The sequence below is a fragment of the Aethina tumida genome, chromosome 3 (assembly GCF_024364675.1).
Source record: "Aethina tumida isolate Nest 87 chromosome 3, icAetTumi1.1, whole genome shotgun sequence".
Lineage (NCBI taxonomy): Eukaryota > Metazoa > Arthropoda > Insecta > Coleoptera > Nitidulidae > Aethina > Aethina tumida.
Window position 1 is genome coordinate 12,455,960 of NC_065437.1, and position 20,701 is coordinate 12,476,660.

At 30.0% G+C, this 20,701-nt stretch overlaps 1 protein-coding gene across 1 annotated transcript in view; it reads right to left on the minus strand.

Annotated features, from left to right (window-relative positions):
• Positions 1 to 1,163: 1,163 nt before the first annotated feature.
• The window catches only part of LOC109594739 (serine proteinase stubble), a 68,573-nt gene continuing 49,035 nt past the window's right edge, over positions 1,164 to 20,701 (minus strand). The window contains exons 6-11 of the mRNA XM_049965241.1: positions 17,508 to 17,635; positions 17,084 to 17,169; positions 12,014 to 12,120; positions 10,808 to 11,105; positions 6,355 to 6,641; positions 1,164 to 3,568 (exon numbers count right to left, since the gene is read on the minus strand). Coding sequence (XP_049821198.1) covers positions 6,357 to 6,641; positions 10,808 to 11,105; positions 12,014 to 12,120; positions 17,084 to 17,169; positions 17,508 to 17,635 — 904 coding nt within the window. The 3' untranslated portion in view covers positions 1,164 to 3,568; positions 6,355 to 6,356. The remainder of the gene's footprint in view (positions 3,569 to 6,354; positions 6,642 to 10,807; positions 11,106 to 12,013; positions 12,121 to 17,083; positions 17,170 to 17,507; positions 17,636 to 20,701) is intronic.

Below are 20,701 nucleotides of genomic sequence, written 5' to 3' on the forward strand. Positions count from 1 at the left end.
AATTATATTAACTAAAAAAATTTAAAAAAAATTACTTAAATTTATCAAAAAAAATATAAAATTTCTCATTTTTATATATGTTTTTAATAAATTCAAGTATTTTTTTTTAAACTCTTTTAGTTAATATAATTAGTTAATTTATATTTTTTATTCCAAATGGATAGAATGATAAATTGAATAACAGGGAATAAAACAAAAATACAAATATAATAAAATGTATTTTTGGTATTAGATTAATTTAAATATCTTTCACCATTTAAAATTATTGTATTTAATGTAATCAAAGTATATATTTTTCAAGGTAAATATAAAAATTTTGTGTAATAATTTTAATGTTTATTCAGATCAATTGAATATGCGAATTAATATTTAAAAAAATCGTTCTCACTTCAAACAGATAATGACACAGTTTATAAATTTATCGAAGTAAAAATTACAGTTAAAAAATTAAAATTTTGTTATAATAAAATAAAATGTTTGTATTTATTTTTGTATTTTTTATTATTAATTCCGTTTCTTATTTTTATATTATTTTCAAATTTTTTAATTATTGTAATAAGAGTGGAAATTTTGAAGTATTTCAAATTATTAATTATAAATTATATAATTAATATAAATTTGTATACTTTTTATTTTTTTTTTTAAATATATAATTTTTAAAAATTTTCATATTGACATTTCTTTCTCATAGATATCAAATAATTTATTTTCAAACTTTTTAATTAATGTAATTGAAGTACACATTATTCATTTCAAATAGATTCAAACCGATAAATTGTACAATTTATCATTTATTAAAATGTATTTTTAAAGGAATGTTTTAAGTAAAATTGTATGATGGAAAGCTAATTAAATCAAGTTTAATACTTGAGTGGAAAATTTCAAATAAATTGGAGGTATGTACTTACTTTAAAAACGTAACGTCGAGTTGCATGTTGCAAAAGTAAATTTGCCATTGAATCAATTTAATTATAGGAACACTACTACATGCTCAAAGTAACATAAATGAACACGTAGTATGTATTAATTAATTAACGTTCAACGAACACTTTAAAATCGAGGTAAATTGGAAACTGAATTCGGGCACATCCACGTGTTTTGACTGAATAAAAAACGATGTTTTTTTATAAAAATTTTATTAATCTTTGGGGAAAGTATACAATTATAAAAAAATATAATTTACCATATTTACAATCAATAAAACGTACATATGTATAATAACTTAATAAGCAATAAAAGTTAACCCTGATGCAATTAACTAATAAATTATAGTATTAAAATTATTGCAATAATTAATATTTATTAATAGGCCGAAACCTAAAACATCTACTCACAGCTATCAGCAACGAAATGATTTCAGATCAACAAATTTAATTAACTGTCATCTCATTTCTAAACTAAATCTGATTGTTTTAATTTTTATTCATTCAACTACGAAATAGCGTTCCAAATTGAAAACTTCAGCAAACAGGTAAAGTTGAAGCTCGCATTAAGTTTAATAAGGCAGTTAGTTAGTAACAAGTAAGCCGACAGTGACGTGAAGGTTCGTTATTTCCCATTCGATGTGCCTAAAAGGAAATGAGAATATTATTTCGAAATTAAATCCTTAGAAAAACCGTTTAAATTTCGGCCGGATTGCCGCCCCGCACACACACAGCTGTTTCGAGTAAAGTCATTCGGGCCACTTCCGGCTCGTGAAAAATAGTGTCTAATTTGCCGCGAAAAGGCACCACCATTTTCACCGCACGGCGGTTCTTAATTTCCTCATTTAACGTAATCTGTTTATGCAAACGGCGCGTTCTGCTCAAATTTTACCGGGCGCATTATTTATGGACGAAGTTAATAAACAGGCTAAATCGAATACACAATGGCCCTTTTATTAAAACGGTGTTAAATCCGTTTGTGGATGAATTGAAAATTTAATTTCCGAGATGGCGGGGGCAATATTTAACGTGTATTTAGGATGCGGAATTAAATTGCATGTACTGTTACTCCAAACTTTTCCGGCTTTTCGCGAACTGTGTTTATGCAGACATATCCGCATTATTAGATCGAAGTTGGAACTTCTGTTGAACTACCGAAACGAACTGTTTAATCAAAGCTTTTCATCCCACTTTTTGACGGGGCTAAAATGCAACAAGAGTTTAGTTTAGAAATGAAATGGATTATAATTGTGAACTAGAGAGCCGAATTAAATTAAATCCTTAGGTTGCGTGGTGATTGAAAAAATATAATATTATAATAGTCATTGTATCATATCACAACATTGGATCGAAACCAATGATTTAATTGCATTTTATCATAGCTTAAATAAATCGATTACAAACATAAATAATGATACTGCACAAAGAAATAACGCCCTAAAACACTACTACAGAATTACATACATAAATACACACAACTAATTATGTACACTTATTTGAATATTTGGTTTCACGTAATTTAAACTGATACGTTCGTGAGAATACCTTACTAATTATTAACAAAACAAAATTTACTTGCAACTTCATTAACCTACTTTAACAATCGAAATAAATTAATGCATATGTACAAAAGTTTTCGTTATTTATATATTATGCGTACAATGTTTTTCAGGGCAATTGATGGACAATCGCAATTCGAATTCCCAGACAGAAGAACATGGGGACCGTTCGGCGATTCGGAGTGTAAAATTTTATTAGTGGTCGTAAAACCGCGGTTTTTCGAACAGCATGAATGTGATTTATGATCACTTTAAACGCTGAAACTATAAGCAGCCAACGAAACGGGGTCGGTCCGGTTCCCGCAGGTCCGGAAACTTCGCCAGCCAATTTTCTGTTCCAAATCGGAGGATTGTTGTTTTTTTTTTTCAATGTTTCACCAGAATTAATTGCTGGGGCAACACAAATAAAAAGTGACATAAAAATGTTTCCGTAGTGGAGGGTCGACGGTGGAAATTGAAATCAAAATTAACGATTCGAATAACAGTGGAAATCAAGTTTCTTTATTAAAACTGCGCACTGTTAATTAACGAATTCGACGCCTCGGTGAAAAAAATTGGAGCTCTTCGACAATTAATACACAAAGACCGCGACAAAATTGAATAAAAATGGGGAAAATACGTTTTTCTTGCTCCTTAACCGGAGTGAAAATCGATGCAATAAATGGGTGTTTAAGTAAAAGAAAATAATTACGTTGCACTTATTGTCGAGTGACAAGTGTAAATGGAAATCTCAACGGTTTTCAAGTTATTTACGGTTTGTGTATAAATGCGATAAAGGCGGAATTAACTATGATTTACTATTATTTTACGGCATAAAATGACACAATCATTTATAAATACAAGAACGTTGTGCAATATTAATGAAAATTACTTGATGATTAAATCAGTTCTGGTTTGTTTACTTCATTAACATCAGCTATATTATTTACGATGTTACGATAAACAGTACAAATAAACAGTTCAGAAATTGAGTGTGAGATTTTCATTTATACAGTCTTCAAAGGGAAATAAAACACAAATAACAATTTATTTGATTAAGACGTGCAAAAACTACTTGATTGACAATGGGTTGATGCTCCAGGTTACCTGAAAAATGATTGTGGATTAGCACAGTGAAAAATTATCACACGGCTGCAGGCATACAATTAAACTTAATGGCAACCCTAATAAAATATTCAGCAATGCATATTAAGCAATGACAATTTTCTACAGTCATGGAAATTGTGGTTACAAGACGGTTCACTCTGGAGAGTTGCGACAATGACACGGTTTTAGTTGGACTGAAACCTCTAAATCTGTCTTCATTAGTTAGACAATGATCTTTTTCCCAAGAAATTGCATTTTAAAATTAAATTTTTAAAACCAATATAATATTTTTCAATATTTGAATAATAAATATAAAAACTAAGTCTATACAATACACTATACAATATGTGATGGTCAAAAGTATGGAATTATTTTAAGAAATTGATTATAGTGTGATAATTTCGGTTTATTGAAAATTTTTTATACAGCTTTAAGATATCATAATAAAACTGATGTTTAGAAGGTAGTCAATATTTTTGTTAGGTAGTGTATTGCGATTATATTTTTGAACAAAAAATCTTTAGTTTGTAAAGATGATAGGATGGATATTAAGAATTAATCAAGATATTGACAAATACATCAGATAGATATAGGTAAACAATCCAAAAAAATCATCACAGTAAATTAACCAAGAAATATTTCAAGATTTAGGTGCAGATGTTATTAATTGAACTGTGAGATGTCAGTTATGTATAACGAGACTCAATAGTCCAAATGGGCAAATAACTGTGGAAAAATCTAAATGAGGTTTGTAAGAAATCATCTAGATTGGACCTCATACATGTAAAATGAAGCAACATGTAAGGAGGCCATTTTGAAAGACACATCGTAGTATGGGGATGATTTTCAGGATCTGGTACTGATCCCATCAAAGACAAAATAGATTGTTTTGTCTATAAAGATATCTTGGCATATCAGAGGCGACCTTTGTGGAAAATAATTTGCCTATAGTTTGGAAGTTTCAACAAAATAATGATGATCCAAAACACAAGGCTTGCAAAAAATTGATTTTTAGATAATATAGTGAATGTTCTTCCACAGACCTAGAAGAGTCCTGATTTACTCAATTAAACTTCTACGGCGGCATCTGGAATTAAAAATCTGACAAAAATATTACCAACAAAGAGCATTTATGGTAAGTCATACAAGAAGAATGGGTAAACATTCCTATGAAAGAGTGGCCGAATCTTGTAGACACGATGAACAGAGGATGTGGAGAACTTATTAAACAAAATAGTTATGCTTCGAAATATTAAATAAATAAACTACACTGTTTCAAGAAGTTAAAAATATCGGTGAATTACTGCCAATAATCTGCGACTCCGGGAACAACAGCAAATTGATTAACAAGTTTGCTTACAGGTCAATGGAGAAAACTTTGAACAGCTTTTGTAGAGTAACCTTAACCCAATAGAACATATCTGAGGCATTCTTGGGAGACGTTTAAGGGACCAACCTAACCGTCTTCTACTCCAAATTTGGAAGAATTTGGACAAAATGAAATTCGAACTCAGATTTTGAGTATGAACAGAAGATGTGAGGTTCGTTCGTAGTAGAGGTGGAAATACTCAAATATTAAGTTCAAATTTTTATTTTCATCATATTTTCTTAATTTTTAATTTTTAAAGCGAAAACATCTTCAGCCGCGTTGGGCACTTTTTGGTAGGGAAATATTATGCATTCGCGTCATTGACATGCTCATAATTGGCGCAAGCGCAGTGTGCTGTGCGCCTTAGACACTTTTTGGATAGGTGAAATCTCGTGCCTTCACGTCACCGACATGTTTATACCAGTATATCTGTAGCTATACATTTGATGTATAGTGCTGTATATATCTTATAAGCGAAATTGAATGGTTTTAGTGAAAAATTTATTTAAATATGTCCAATGATGGAAAACTCAGCACAATAAAATATAAAACGACATTCGATGCCGCTTTTACGCGATACTTAAATTAATTGAAACAAACGTTTTCATTTCTTACTTTAGTTACTATAAGTCTATTGTATCTTTTTTAGAACAAAATGAAATAATTGGAAGTACAAAAAGTCTAAGTATTGTTGAAATTAATGATGACAATGATGCAAACAGTTAAAATAATAATAATATTAATTGTTATTTCAATTGAATTGTATTTATATTTGGTCATGATATTGTACAGCCCGTAATATATATAAATGATAAAAAAACATAAACATGTATAAAATTGTTGCTCGAAGTGTCAATAGATGTGAAAACCAGATTGATGTTGATAAATTTAATTTAAACATTATGAAATTTCAAATTTTTATACCTAAAGTTTTGACTTTTTACTTCTATCGGCAGCCTCTGTAACTGTCAACTTTAATTTTTTTAAATAAATAAAAAAAACAATATTTTTAAGTTTATTTGTAACAATCTGAAGTAAAAATCTATTTTTAAATAAATATGCCAAGAAAAAATACATTTATTTTTCCCGTTTTCAGAAAATATTAATAATAATCAATCATTATTGGTGTTGAGCGTTAATTACTTATAACAGTGTATTTTCATATTTATTTCCTGCATATAAGATTCCATATTTATGTCCATGACCATTTTTTACTTAGATATATTTTAATGTAAAATTAATTTTTTTGTAGGGTATATGTCATACACACACACAAATAATATACACTTAAACAGAATATTATAAGGAAAAGAAATATGTTTTAATTTTCTAAATTCTATAAGCTGATAAATTTACTTGTTCTAACAGATTTAAGAATAGCAATATATTTTTGGTTATAATAGGGAATAATCTTTACCATTACGTGACGTTCTTCAAAATCCACGGCACGAACTTCGAGATCCTGGTGCAGACGCCGGGCAGGTTGGCCTCGGCGCAGCCGATGCCCCACGATATGATGCCGGCGAGGAAGTAGCGTCCGTCCTTGCCACGCACCTGGAGCGGTCCGCCCGAGTCGCCCTGGCACGAGTCCTGGCCGCCGCCTTCGTGGCCGGCACACAGGAATATCTCCGGTATGAACTCGTGCCGGCCCGCACGCAGGAACATGCTCTTGCAACGGTCGTTGCTCACGATGGGAACCTGCACCTGGAACGGACGGAGTGTTTGTTTTATCTGAGAGAGCGATCTTAAAATATTATTGTGTCGGGTTTGGAGATGAGCTATGGGGTGGTGGTTTAATCAAGCGTCAACCAAAACACCGGAACCGCTCACATAAATTTACTAAAACAATTTCGGATTTGTGAGATTGATTTTATTTCGACCAAAACGAAATAGAATGGTTTTAAGATATTTCTGGAATATTACAAAATTAATTATTCTATAGAAGAAAAATTTAATAAATTTCAAATTAAATTTAAATTGTCCTCATTTGATTAGATCTGATTACCAAACAATAATTATTAAAATATTATTAAAATAAATGCTTTGTGTATTAAAATACAAAATAATAATAATACACAGTGTATACTGCAGTTTATTTTAATATTTTAAAGAATATTATAAGAAGTAGGCAAAGACCCAGTTTTTACTAAGACATAAGTTTGGAAACCCCTTAAATTTAATTTATTTTTACCAAATACAGTAATCTGTGAATTAAAAATATTAGTTTTAATCATGGCAAAGCGAAAGCAATCCCAATGGCCTTACGAAAACAAATTGTAGACTTGTGGTCAAATGAGGATCGTACAATCAAATTTCTGATTTTCTGCACATCAATAAAGGGACCATATCCAAAATTGTGAATAAATTTGACACTTGTGGATTTGTTGCGAATACTTCTAAAGCAGTAAGGATACAATTTTTGAAAAACGCATAAAGTGTGTATCCCAGATTAACAGCCAGTGATTAAGTGATTTATTAAGAATTACTGCAGGGTAATATACAGTAGGCAAACGGTTCCAAAAAATACCAATTATCAACAGTTACACAATATGGCTTTGGCCTGTTGGTGCATATTTCTGAAAAAATAGATCAATTTGTTTATGGGAATATATTAAAGGATCATAGTTGTTTCAACAGAACAACAATCCCAAACATGCTTCCAAGACTGTTTCGAACAAAAAAGAATAATATTTGCTATGGCCTTCCCAATCACTGGGTATAAACCGTATAGAACATCTTTGGGATGATTTAGAAAGGTATATAAGGCAGCACACAATAAAAAATAAGACAGAGCACCGAAAAGGCTTCAATTGAAATGACAAAAAATAATATTTGTTTTTGGGTTATTATTCGAAAATTAAATTATTTAATAAGGTTTCAAAATTTATGTCCAAATAAAAAAGTTTATTTTTTTTCAATGGAACATCCTGTATATTTTTGGATTTTTAAATTTCTGTAAATAAAATAGCTGTACCATGTGCTACACCTGAATCCTATATTTTTTGATTTATTAATCTTTTTCCAAGTACTTTTTCCAAGACAAATTGATGATCTGACTAGCCAAGGAACATCCTATAAGGTAGAATTAATACTACGCCCAAATTTCACACAGGGTGTTCGTTAGTTAACCTTTTATTTACAACGGAACACCATGTATATTTTAGCATAATTAAATTGAATATTAAAAATTGTCAATATATAAAGTTAATATTAACAACAATTTTCCAAAAATGTATATCCATTAAAAATAATAAAGTTCCGATGAAACAGGTTCAAAATAAATTAGAAAAGTTATAATTGCAGTAAAAATTTCAAATACATAACTTTCTCTATATACTTATGATGAATTAGTGAATCACCCCATATAATGTCATATATATGGATCAAATCTTCCACTTTTCAACCTGTCCCTTTTGGATGTTTATTTTTATCGAATAATTATAATTCTGTTAAAAATTAACGATTTTGTTTCAAGTTGTTAATATTTTTAATAAATTTTATAAAAATATTTGATAAAAAATATGTTGTTTTTCATCTTTTATCATTTTTAATTTTAGACTTTTTTAAATAAAACTTTCATTCGTCTTTCATTTAATGCTTAGTCTCTTCATGAGCCAATTTAAATTTTTATTGTATATCTTGTAATTAGATCATTTTTTATATTTTTGTTCAACTTTTTATTTTTAATATTAACTATTTCGAAAATATGTGAAGAGAAAAATGGACAAAAGAAGAATTGTTTTAATTACGAAAATTAAAATAAAAGGAAAAATCAACTTATGATGAGACTTGCTCTATTTATATTTGAAAAATAAATATTTTAATTTTTAATTACATTAATTTCTTGTATAATTCATTCAATGACGAAAAAATATTTATATATTCAATTTCTGACAGTGACAATTACTTGAAATGATGTGTTTTTGTAAAATATTTGAAAAATCATACATACACTATCGCTCATATTTAGAACAACAAATTAAAAAACATAATCATTTTATTAAAAGAACAATTCTTTTTAATTTAAATTAATTTTATAATTAATAAGTGTTTAAACATTTCGTACCTCAATTTATATATGGATATCTTTATTTACGTTGTTTATATACAAATTTTATTTCGGACAGAGTTCATAAGTAAAGCAACCAAACCCTATATTCAATACAATTGATTTTATAATTTATTTCTGTGCCCAACATCGTTCCTTAAAGCTAAAAATGCCTTTTAACACTACAAATTAAACAACAAATTATAGAAAAGTTCCGAAATGAAAAACAGAGTAAAATGGCAGCAGATTTAAATTTAAACAAATCGATAATTTCAAGGACGATTTCCAATTTTAACAGAAGGAATACTCTGGAAGGAGTTCCCAAAAGAGGTAGATGGAAGACTAACAGAGCTGTGGACAGGAAAGCAGAAACGCTTATTGTGTACGACACTTATATCAGCACATCCCGCATAATTCAAAAAATAAACGAACTCAGTATGTTGGTGAGTACCATAAAACGAAGACAAAGAAGCCCTTCATTTCAGCAAACTATAGAGCAATGAAATTACTATTTGCAAGAGAACATGTGAACTGGACAGATGGGCAATAGAAAACAATTTTATTTTCCTATGAAAGTCGGCTCCAATTATTCAAATCTGATGGTATTTCATAGGTGAGAGGACCAATTAATGAAAAGTATTATCCCAAGTACTCTAAACCCACTGAAAAACATGGGGGAGGAGACGTTATGGTGTGGTATGTTTTCTGTGTTTGGCATGGGCCCACATCTGTTTAACGTGAACCTTCCAGCACGAAAACGATCCGAAACATACGTCTAAGTTAGTTAAAAAATGGTTCGCTTCTCAAGGAGTACGTGTCATGCCTTGGCCAGCACAAAACCCAGACCTCAATCCAATGGAAGACCTTTGAGAAGAAATTGATCGGAAAATCGCTGCAAAAAGACTCCCAAATATGAAAGAACTCTACGAAGAAATTCAAAATCACTCGAAAGAAATTACGAACGATTATATTGAAATGGTACCAAAATCAATGAAAAGATGTTTAGAAGTTATTAAAAATAATGGATATACTACTAGATACTAAATAAAAGAAGGCTAAATGTACGAAAAGTTGTTTTATTTTAAAGTTACTCTACTTTTGAATCCTGAATATTTTTCAAATATTAATAAATACCTAAATAAACCCAATAATAAACAATTATATTGATGTATTGTTTTTATCAAACATACTGCATAACTGACACTTTTATCAAGAGAAATGAAAATTTCTAAAGTTGTCCTACATATGAGCTATAGTGTACGTACATTCGGGCCAAAAATGGTCGATTTGACAAAGATTATCCCATATATAAAGAGCATATTTAATTTCTCTGATAATTACCAATCTGTTTTGAAAATAGGATTAAATGGAAACGCATAGCTGGTTCAATATCGACATCCCTAATTGAAAATGATATGAGTGAAAACTCAATTCAAAAGCAATATGTGGTGATTGTATATGAGAAATTTGTACATAAAACGGACAGGATTTACACAAAATTCGATTTCAAAATTAAACATTTACAAAGTGTGTTACGAAACATATATACGTTTAGTATAAACATAAATTTTTATCGTTTAAAATGTAAACACATAAACTGAAATGTTATTGTCAGAATTAGTGTAAATGTTTCGTAAAATGTTATCGAATTGGCAATTTAGTTTAGCTACGTGCAATGCAATTAAAGTATTTTAATGAAAAAATATTGTATTGCAGAATCGATTTGGCAAATTTATACATCGGAAAATTGGCCACGTTTCCAAAGATAAATATAAAATATTGCTTTATTACACAAATTCGAACAAGCAAAATATTGTTTTACCTCTTGAAGAACGGAGGGTAGAGTGCCACCCTCGCTGAGCCGCCCCCAGCCGGTGACGGTGGCGTTCTCGCCTATTAGTAGGTCGTCGGAAGCTGGTAAGCATATGGGCGAGATATGTTTGGCGAACTCCAGGGGTTTGTCCAGCTGCACCAGCGCCAGATCGTACTCGTAGGTGAAGAAGTTGTACTTCGGATGGACGATCTTCCTGGCCACCGCCCTCTCAACGTACGGTAGTTCCTCCTGCACGCTCGAAAAGTCGTACTCCCCCACCCTGATCCTGATTTGAGATGTGAGTAAACTAGAACAAAATTATTACAGTATTAGTTTTTATCCTTTAACTTCAATTAAGTGAGCAAATTGTAATGTAGATTAATTATAATGGTTATTAATATATTCTCGTGATAACAATGTTAATCCGATTTCGGGACGAACGGCTCGAGGGCAGATGGTTCCTTGTGCTCCTGAAATTGATGCGCGCGTATTAATCAACAAAGTTTGTGTTGGGATTATAAGTCAATATCAAGCAATGTCGGACATAACGGACAATCAACCAATTGTGTTGTGCAATATTGATCAAATATAAGCAGATCCGTTTAATGTTCGGCTGCGGCTGAAACAAGCTTGTTTGTGTTCGATTATGAACGGGCTGAAACTGAAAATGCTTGACATGATACTGTTACAATTTAATTTAATTCAATATGTATTCATTATGTAAAGATGCAACAATTTACAACTATTTGAACGTGACAGGCAATAATTAAATCGGTGTATCTTATTAACATGAAATAATGTCAAGTTGATACAACAATGCGGTTTCAGGCTTGATTATTATTCGAACGGTATAGTGTAAAATCTGCGACGAAAGTGCAACCTAAATTAATTTCGCCTTCACTCTAAATGACAGTTAACCGAGTTATATTTAGGAACGAAAACGTATTTTGCGTATAAATTCGGACTAACGTCGTCGTCGTAAAATCTAATGGATGTTTTAAAATACATCCGAATCGTATTAAAATAAAACTGAATTTATTTTGCTGGAACCGTCCTTTCTTACTAACAAGCACGATGTCAAGAAACAGTCAACACGTGCTGAAAATTCAGTCTCTACAAACACGAATCGAATATCGGATAAACATGTTTCAGTTGCTGGAGAAACGCAAGAAAATTACCATTTCTAAGCAACTTATGAAAATATTAAATACCTACTCGTCTACACAATGTCCGGCGGTGGCGATCCAGTTTTCGTTGAGAATGGCGCCGCCGCATCGATGTGTGCTGGAAAATCCGAAAAACGACGTACGTCTAACCGAAACCTGGAATGGAAAAACAAACAATTATATGACGGATCTGATGTTTTGCTCGTCGAACACATAATTATCCTGCATCCGTACAACGACGGGTTCATTTCTTGTGTTATAATTATTTTTCTTCGGGGTAGATTCTTTTCCATCTAGTTTATTTGCCTCTGCAGTGTTTTTATACTCCTATATTTATTATAAAATTTATTTATTTAGTATACGAGATTTAAAATAATTTCGCAATTTCTGTTAACAAACAATTTACAAAAAAAAACAACATAACAATAACAATGCAACATGAAATTGCAATTTTCTTTATTTTATAATTCATAGAGAAATTGTTGAACATTTTAAACTTTTGTTCAACTTTGAAATTAGAAATTGAATATAAAAACATTCGACTTCTTTCCATATTTGCTCACACATTTGATTATAGAAAAGATACAATCGACAAAAGATTTTATGAATATATTACAAACAAAAATAAATAATACAATTTTCTACTGTTTTTACATTTTAGAAGTTTTTTATATTAAAAGTGTGTATTGACGTTTTTGTTCTACTTATAATCAGTTTTTCAGTTTTCATAAAAATATTCTTCTTGTTCAACATTTTCATCTCCTAAATTACAAAGAAAGTAATATAGGTGATAGTTCAGGAAATGTATTTTTAAGGTTATACTACAGATACTATAGTGTATTCACATAAGGTAACGTAAACAATAGCCATACGCCATTGACGTACACTTCACGTAGTTGTCGAAAGGCTGTAACTAAAGATATCCAATTAATATTTTTAGACAAATATTAAAAAAATATTCTTTCGGGTCCAATAATTTAATATAAAAATGAACAGTAAAATTGGAATTATTTAACGTAATTTTAAATAATTACTAAAAATAAATAAATATGCAACTGTCCTGTCAAAATTTAAATATGGAGTAGGTATCTAGTTTGAATGTTTTTACAACAACAATCTTAAGTGACAACCAAGTTCGTGCGTCATTTTCATTTAATTTCTGCACAAATCTATAATTCCTGTAGGTAATCTCCGGACTACCCTAGTTATGGAGTGTTACAATGATTTAAAATGTAATATATCATCATATATAACAAGGAAGATGGAAGCTATTCGTAGAATAAAGATCGACCAAGTACTAATATGTATTACTGAAACAAAATTAAGTAATACAATTTTCTAGCCTTTATACATTTTAGAAGTTTTTTTATTTAAAATAAAAGTGTTTACTGACGTTTTTGTTCTGCTTATAATCAGTTTTTCAGTTTTCATCAAAATATTCTTCTTGTTTAACATTTTCATCTCCTACATTACATAGAAAGTAATAGTAATAATGTTTTCTAAGGTCACAATTACACCTACAGCTTCATAGCTATAATAATTCGACAATTTATTTAATTTTAATATAAAAATACAATTATTTTTTTGTCCTTTATTCATATTTTATAACTGGAACACATCATTTAAACACAGAAAACAAACAAACGAACATTTTTTTGCAATAACCGAAATTAAAGCAAATAATAACAGTTTTTATTTGTTTGTTCTTTTAATCAGTTTTTCATTTAACTGAAATTTTGACAAAAATACTCTTCTTGTTCAACATTTTCAGCTCCTAAATTACAAAGGAATTAATACAGGTGATAGTACAGGTAATGTATTTTTAAGGTTATATTAACTTCTACATATACTATAGTGTATTCACATAAGGTGACGGTATTCACATATGCCATTGACGTACACATTACGTGGTTGTCGAAAGGCTGTATTTAAAACTAAAGATGTCCAAATAATATTTTTAGACAAATATTAAAAAAATATTCTTTCGGGTCCAATAATTTAATATAAAAATGAACAGTAAAACTGGAATTATATAGCGTAATTTTGAATAATTAATAATATTAAATTAAGTAAATATGTAACTGCCCTGGTAAAATTTAAGTAAGAAGTAGGTATCTAGTTTGAATGGGTTATAGTTTTAAAAGCAATTTATCCTTAACAATTACTTACAACAGTCTTAAATGACAACCAAATTCGTGCGTCATTTTCCTTTAATTTCTGTACAAATGTATCATCCCTTTACGTAATTTTCGTCTACCCTAGTTATGGAGTGCTATAATGATTTAAAATATTATCATATATATCAAGGATGGAAGATGGAAGCTGTTCGTAGAGTAAGGATCGACCAAGTACTAAATTGAAAAATATAACAGGTTAATATTCTGTTTTTATTAATTTTAATTAATTTTGTTTAATTAATATCCCAAGAAATTTATTATATTAGTTATATTATTGATTTAAAAGTTCTATTACTGATGCAATTTTGTTTAATTTATGCGAGAGTTTATATTGTTTATTAAAACTTATTTTGATAATATATTTGTTGAAATATAATGCCTAATGGTATTATTCTGATTTATAAAACAATTAAATTATCCACTTAAAAAGATGTGCAGTGTATTTACTAAATGTCTATTTATCTATTTAATATAATTTAATGTTTACTAACAAAAAGAGTCAAACAATATTTCAGTTTGTTTGTGTTCCTTTGTACTAAAACATTTTAATTAAATTCATATTCCCTTTACAACTATATTTGTAATAAAAATGTGCCTGTTGTTGAACAAACAATAAATAAATGATATATTTGTTATAAAATTTAATGGAAAACAGAACACAGAAAAATACTATTTTAAAATCCTAGTAGGAAATAATAAATTTATACAAATTGTGTATAGTTGTAATAGTTAAATTTAAAATAGACTACAATGTACAACAAACACAAACTTTACGACAAAATAAAATTTTCTAATTTGAATTTCTGATGTGCCCGCTACGTCGCATATTCGACAATACAAATTATTTAATACAGAGTTAGGTAAAATGCAACGGCTGCAACATAAAAACTCGACGTATCCGCCGGAACGGAACCAGATATTTACGGTCGTCGAAAATCAATGCGGGCATTTTAAAATCCGATGATAAAGTCGGCAAAGTTTCGCTAGAACTTGTCTAGTATATTAAATGAAAAAGTTGTATAAAATAGCACAAAAGCCGGGGGATATCATTCAAAATCAACGTCACATCTTCGGGTTAAAACTTTTCTAAAATTTAATATTTCGTACATTGCGGGCATTCTTTTCGGCTCCGACTTTACCGTCTGAGAGGTACAGTAAATCCGACAACAAATTGTACCGTGTGACACAACCGGGTCGGCTGTATGTTAGTTTTTGCATGCGCAAACTTTGAACCGGGCTCGTAAAACTGAGGTCCGTTTCTTTCGGATTGTGCGCCACTACTAAAATTCAGTTTAAGAGATAATAAAATATCTTAATAACTCTTCTGCTTTCGTTTATACTCTTTACATGGACAAATTATTTTAACTTTTGAGATTTTAAAAACTATTAAATAAATAAGAGTCTGTATAAGAATTTCTATACATGCTCAATTGGGTTCATATCCGGGGACTGTGGCGGCCACTCCATTATTTCAATTTTGGCTTCTCTAATTACTTATTACTTATACAGATTAATTCGGTGCCATTTAATTCCTCCTATTAGTATTCAAGACCTACTATAAGCTCGAGTTGAAGAAAGTAAATGCAGGGGTGAAAATGCGTGGTACTAAATTATTTATTTTTAACTTAAATATTAACAATTTGGTAAATGGTTTGATTAAAAATATATTATAGAAACAAATTTTGGTTAAATTTAAATTAAATTATAGACTTTTGGAACCGAGTGTATTTTCAAATTTATGTAAACTTGGAAATTCAAATTAACTATTTTAAAAGGCGGGTTGTAAAACTGAAGTCCGTTTCTTTTGAATTGTGCGCCACTACTAAAATTCAGTTTAAGAGATAATAAAATATGTTTAATAACTCTTCTCCTTTTGTTTATACTCTTTACGTGGAAAAATTATTTGAATTTTTAAAATTTTAAAAACTATTAAATAAACAAGAGTCTGTATAAGAAATCCTATACATGCTCAATTGGGTTCATATCCGGGGAATGTGGTGGCCACTCCATTCTTTCAATTTTGCCTTCTCTAATTACTTATTACTTATACAGATTAATTCGGCGTCATTTAATTCCTCCTATTTGTATTCAAAAGCTACGATAAGCTCCAGTTGAAGAAAGTAAAAGCGGGGTGAAATTGCGTTGTACTAAATTATTTGTTTTTAATTTAAATATTAACAATTTGTAAATGGTTTGATTAAAATATATTACGGAAACAAATTTTAGTTAAATTTAAATTAAATTATAGACTTTTGGAACCGAGTGTATTTTCAAATCTATGCAAACTTGGATATTCAAATTTACCACTTCGAAACGCGGGCTGTAAAACTGAAGTCCGTTTTGTTTTGAATTATGCGTCACTACTAAAATTCACTTTAAGGGATAATAAAATATGTTTAATAACTCTTCTGCTTTCGTTTATACTTTTTACGTGGAATTTTTTTTTTAATTTTTAAGATTTTAGAAACTATTAAATTAACAAGAATCTGTATAAGAAATCCTATACATGCTCAATTGGGTTCATATCCGGGGAATGTGATGGCCACTCCATTCTTTCAATTTTGCCTTCTCTAATTACTTATTACTTATACAGATTAATTTAATTCCTCCTATTAATATTCAAGACCTACGATAAACTCCAGTTGAAGAAAGTAAATGCGGGGGTGAAAATGCGCGGTACTAAATTATTTGTTTTTAACTTAAATATTAACAATTTGGTAAATGGTTTGATTAAAATATATTACAGAAACAAATTTTAGTTAAATTTAAATTAAATTATAGACTTTTTGAACCGAGTTTATTTTCAAATCTATGTAAACTTGGAAATTCAAATTAATTATTTCGAAAGACAGGCCTTATAATAAAATTAAAATTATAAAAAGAATTCCGAAAAAACTCGGACAGTTTTTATAAAATTAACAATTTAGTTTCATTTAACCTACCTGCCAAGGCCAGCGTCCAAATGGGGCGTTTTTTCCACCGACGATTCGCGTCTGCGGCTGAGCGAACATCTGCGGAACGCCACAATCTAAAAACAGAAAACGAGAAATAGAAAATAAAACACAAAAAGGACAACGAAACCATTAAAAATACAAGTATTTTTCTTGTGTAAAAAAAAACAACCTTTAATAGCTTTTAGTTTCAATGAATAGTTTAATAGCTAGAATAAACAGAATTTAATAAAAGCTGTTTTATAAGTTATCCAAATACACAGGACACATCCAACAAAATAACATTTCCGTTCACATCTTCACCCTTTCGTGTTGTCTTTAATATTTAATTGTGTGTTTTTAATTTAAATTTCAAATATTTAAACTCTAAAACTCTTATTTGAAAATCGTTAAGACCACATTTCGGTTTACTTACCGTGCCTCTCGACGGTGGACGCGGAAACGACGCTGCTGAACGTCGACGTCGGCGTTAAATCCGGTGCCAGCGACACTTTTTGTATCGTAACTTCCGTGTTGACGGCCGGGTTTATTGCTGTCGGCGGCCTGGAATCAATATGAAAATGCGAAACGTGCACAATCACACAATCGGACAATTGTCCGTTCAACTTGTTTGTCGACGACTTATTTATTATATCGTGATTATTTAAGTGCGGGTCTGTAAATATCGAACGACTCGGACGCGAACTTCGAGGATCTAACAGGTGGTCTATTCAGGTAGAAGTTTACACATCAAAATCTGTTCATCACGGCTTACGAAATATTTTTAGGTCTTTTAGTATTTTTTTAATAAGGTATACAAGATATTTTTCTTAGTGAATTTGTAGTATAAATGTGTTAGATAATTTAATATAAAAGAAACTGATAAATGGGAGGACGTTAAATGTATCTTTCATCCGAAGATATATATCAATAGGGCAACACATTTATAAGAAAGACGGCTGGTTCTTTATTTCTTCACTTTGACTAAGAGGGTTTCAAATATAAGTAATTTTTTTATATATATAATATTTGTGAATAATAATAACTAAACTAGGCAATAATAGTAGTAAACATTTACAGTTTTGTGTTCTTTATTTAGAATTTTGGATAATTTTGAAGTAAAAACTTCTTTAGCCGTGTTGAGCACTTTTTAGAAGAAAATCTTATGAGTTCGCGACACCGACATACTCGTCCTTCTTTAGTTAATAAATTCAGACAAAAGAAAAAAGTTGTTGATTTGGCTGGTAACCTCGGATACTAGACCAACAAACTATGTGTCTGTCGGCGTTTCAAGAGGCACCCGAAAACTAGACCTTAAGAATAAAATCCGGAACTAGAGGGTGAGTTACAGCTATACATTTGGCAGCATTTTGAAATCAGGTAAAATTTTACTAATGCAGTGGTTTCGTTAAAGGCCTCCAGCTAAGCCGGAAATGAGTTTGACGCTAATATCTATTACTGTTTTAAAAGTGGAGGGTTCATAGAGGAGAATGCCGTCTGAAAGAAATCTCTATTTGGAAATATTCGAAATTTTCAGGATCATTTTTAATTCTGATGTACTTTCAAGGAAAAAATCAGCGCCCAATTTCTTACCATCTGTTACCAACGCGCTCAATTTCATCGAAAAGTAATGGGGAGTATCGTGGAGAGTAAGTTTAGAAGGTAAATTTCCCAAATAATCGTTTAAGATCAGTATTGAAATCAAGTGACCGGTTGTACATACTTTGGTTCCAATTACTATCGAAATAGGGATATTTATTAAGCAAAAATAAAACATACTTGTTTTTTATACGGTCAACAAAAGTGTGTAAACTGAAAATTAGCCTTTATTAACAAATAATAATAGATTTAATGTATTTTTAGAAGTGAAAACTTCTTTAGCCGCGTTGGGCACTTTTTGGTAGAGAAATATCATGCGTTCGCGTCATTGACATGCTCATGACTGGCGCATGCGTAGTTTGCTGTATGCCTTAGACACTTTTTGGATGGGTGAAATCTCGTGCATTCGCGTCACCGACATGCTTATAGTTATACAGTATAGTGTTGTGTATATCTTATAAGTGAAATTGAATGGATTTAGTGAAAAATTTACTTAAATATGTCCAGTGATCGAAAACTCAATATTACAAAACATAAAACGACAATCGATGCTGCTTTTACGTGATACTTAATAATGTTAAAAATTAAGTACATTTAAATTTAAGTAAATACAAATATTATCCATTAAATTGTATTTATATTTTGTCATTATCTTGTACAACCCGTAATATATTTAAAGAATAAAAAAACATATAAACATACATAAAATTGTCGCTCGGAGTGTCAATAGATGTGAAAATCAGATTGATGTTAATAAATTTAATTCAAACATTATGAAATTTCAAATTTTAATACTAAAAGTTCTAAGTTTTCACTTCTATCGGCAGTTTCTAAACTGCCAACTTTAAATTTTTTTATATATAAGAAGTTTTTTTAGATCACGTACAATGTTTTAGAATAGGATTATATTATGGGGAAAACTCTTAAATCAGTTTGACAGCAATGTTCTTAATAGTTGAAAAGATTGGCTAATTGCCTTGGTTAAAGTACCAGTAGTGCTGAAGAAGCTTTGTGGAGTAAAGCTTAAGTTAGTACCTACGTCATTCCAAAATATCAAGTTTTTCACCGAATATCTTGTGAGATTTCACTAAATGTCTAAATTTTTTCTGAACTTCTTGTATGGATATCATGGAAATTCTTGTAGAGATTTCATTGAGTTTCTTGTATAGATTTTACCATGTTTTTAATTTTACTCAAACCACCTATACTTTCAGTGTTTCCCAAATTTTTAACATTTTTGAAAAAATATTTAAATAATTATTTAATTAATTTTGACAATATCCTTTTATTTATTATAAATATAGCTACTGTTAACCTGAAATTCAATTCAAATCCCGTAAAGTAAGAAACCAAATAACAAAAACCCCAATAACTTTCTTGACAATATAAGTACGAGTGAATGTAAAAGAATGTGTTATGAAAATATAAATGGAATCTGAAGGAATCAATACATCAACCTCACAATTTTATGATTATTTGTCAATGTTTTGATATGAAAATCAATAAAATTACACATTCATCTTCCAGTTTTAAGTTCCAAGTGGAAAGTTTTAATAAACGAAATTATAAAACTTAATTTATTTCAGCAAAATCCATTAGCAGAATATTGTAATTAAAATAATAATAAAGAAATTGACCGTCTCTATGAACACCCACATTTAATTTCATCATCTCTTTAGAAATTGGACATTTTTATTTAGTCCGATGAATGGAATAACTCGTCGAACTCCAATATCTTAATTACTAATATTGACATTTTAGAACAATAAACCGGCGCATCCGCCAGGATTCCGAAGCCGGAGCGGAGGCAGAAATGATGGCGAATGCGAGAACACAACACAAAAGGTTGCCCGAATGCTAAATCCGTAAATATTTCGCATTGTACAATCCCCTGTTCCTAAATATCACTCCGAAATGATACTGTCATATATAAATTAAATTACGGCACCGCGGGCGGTAATCCGGGAACGAACAGTAGTATATTTCTTTGGGCTTAATTAAATTTTCTCAACGCAAATGTGTATTACCACG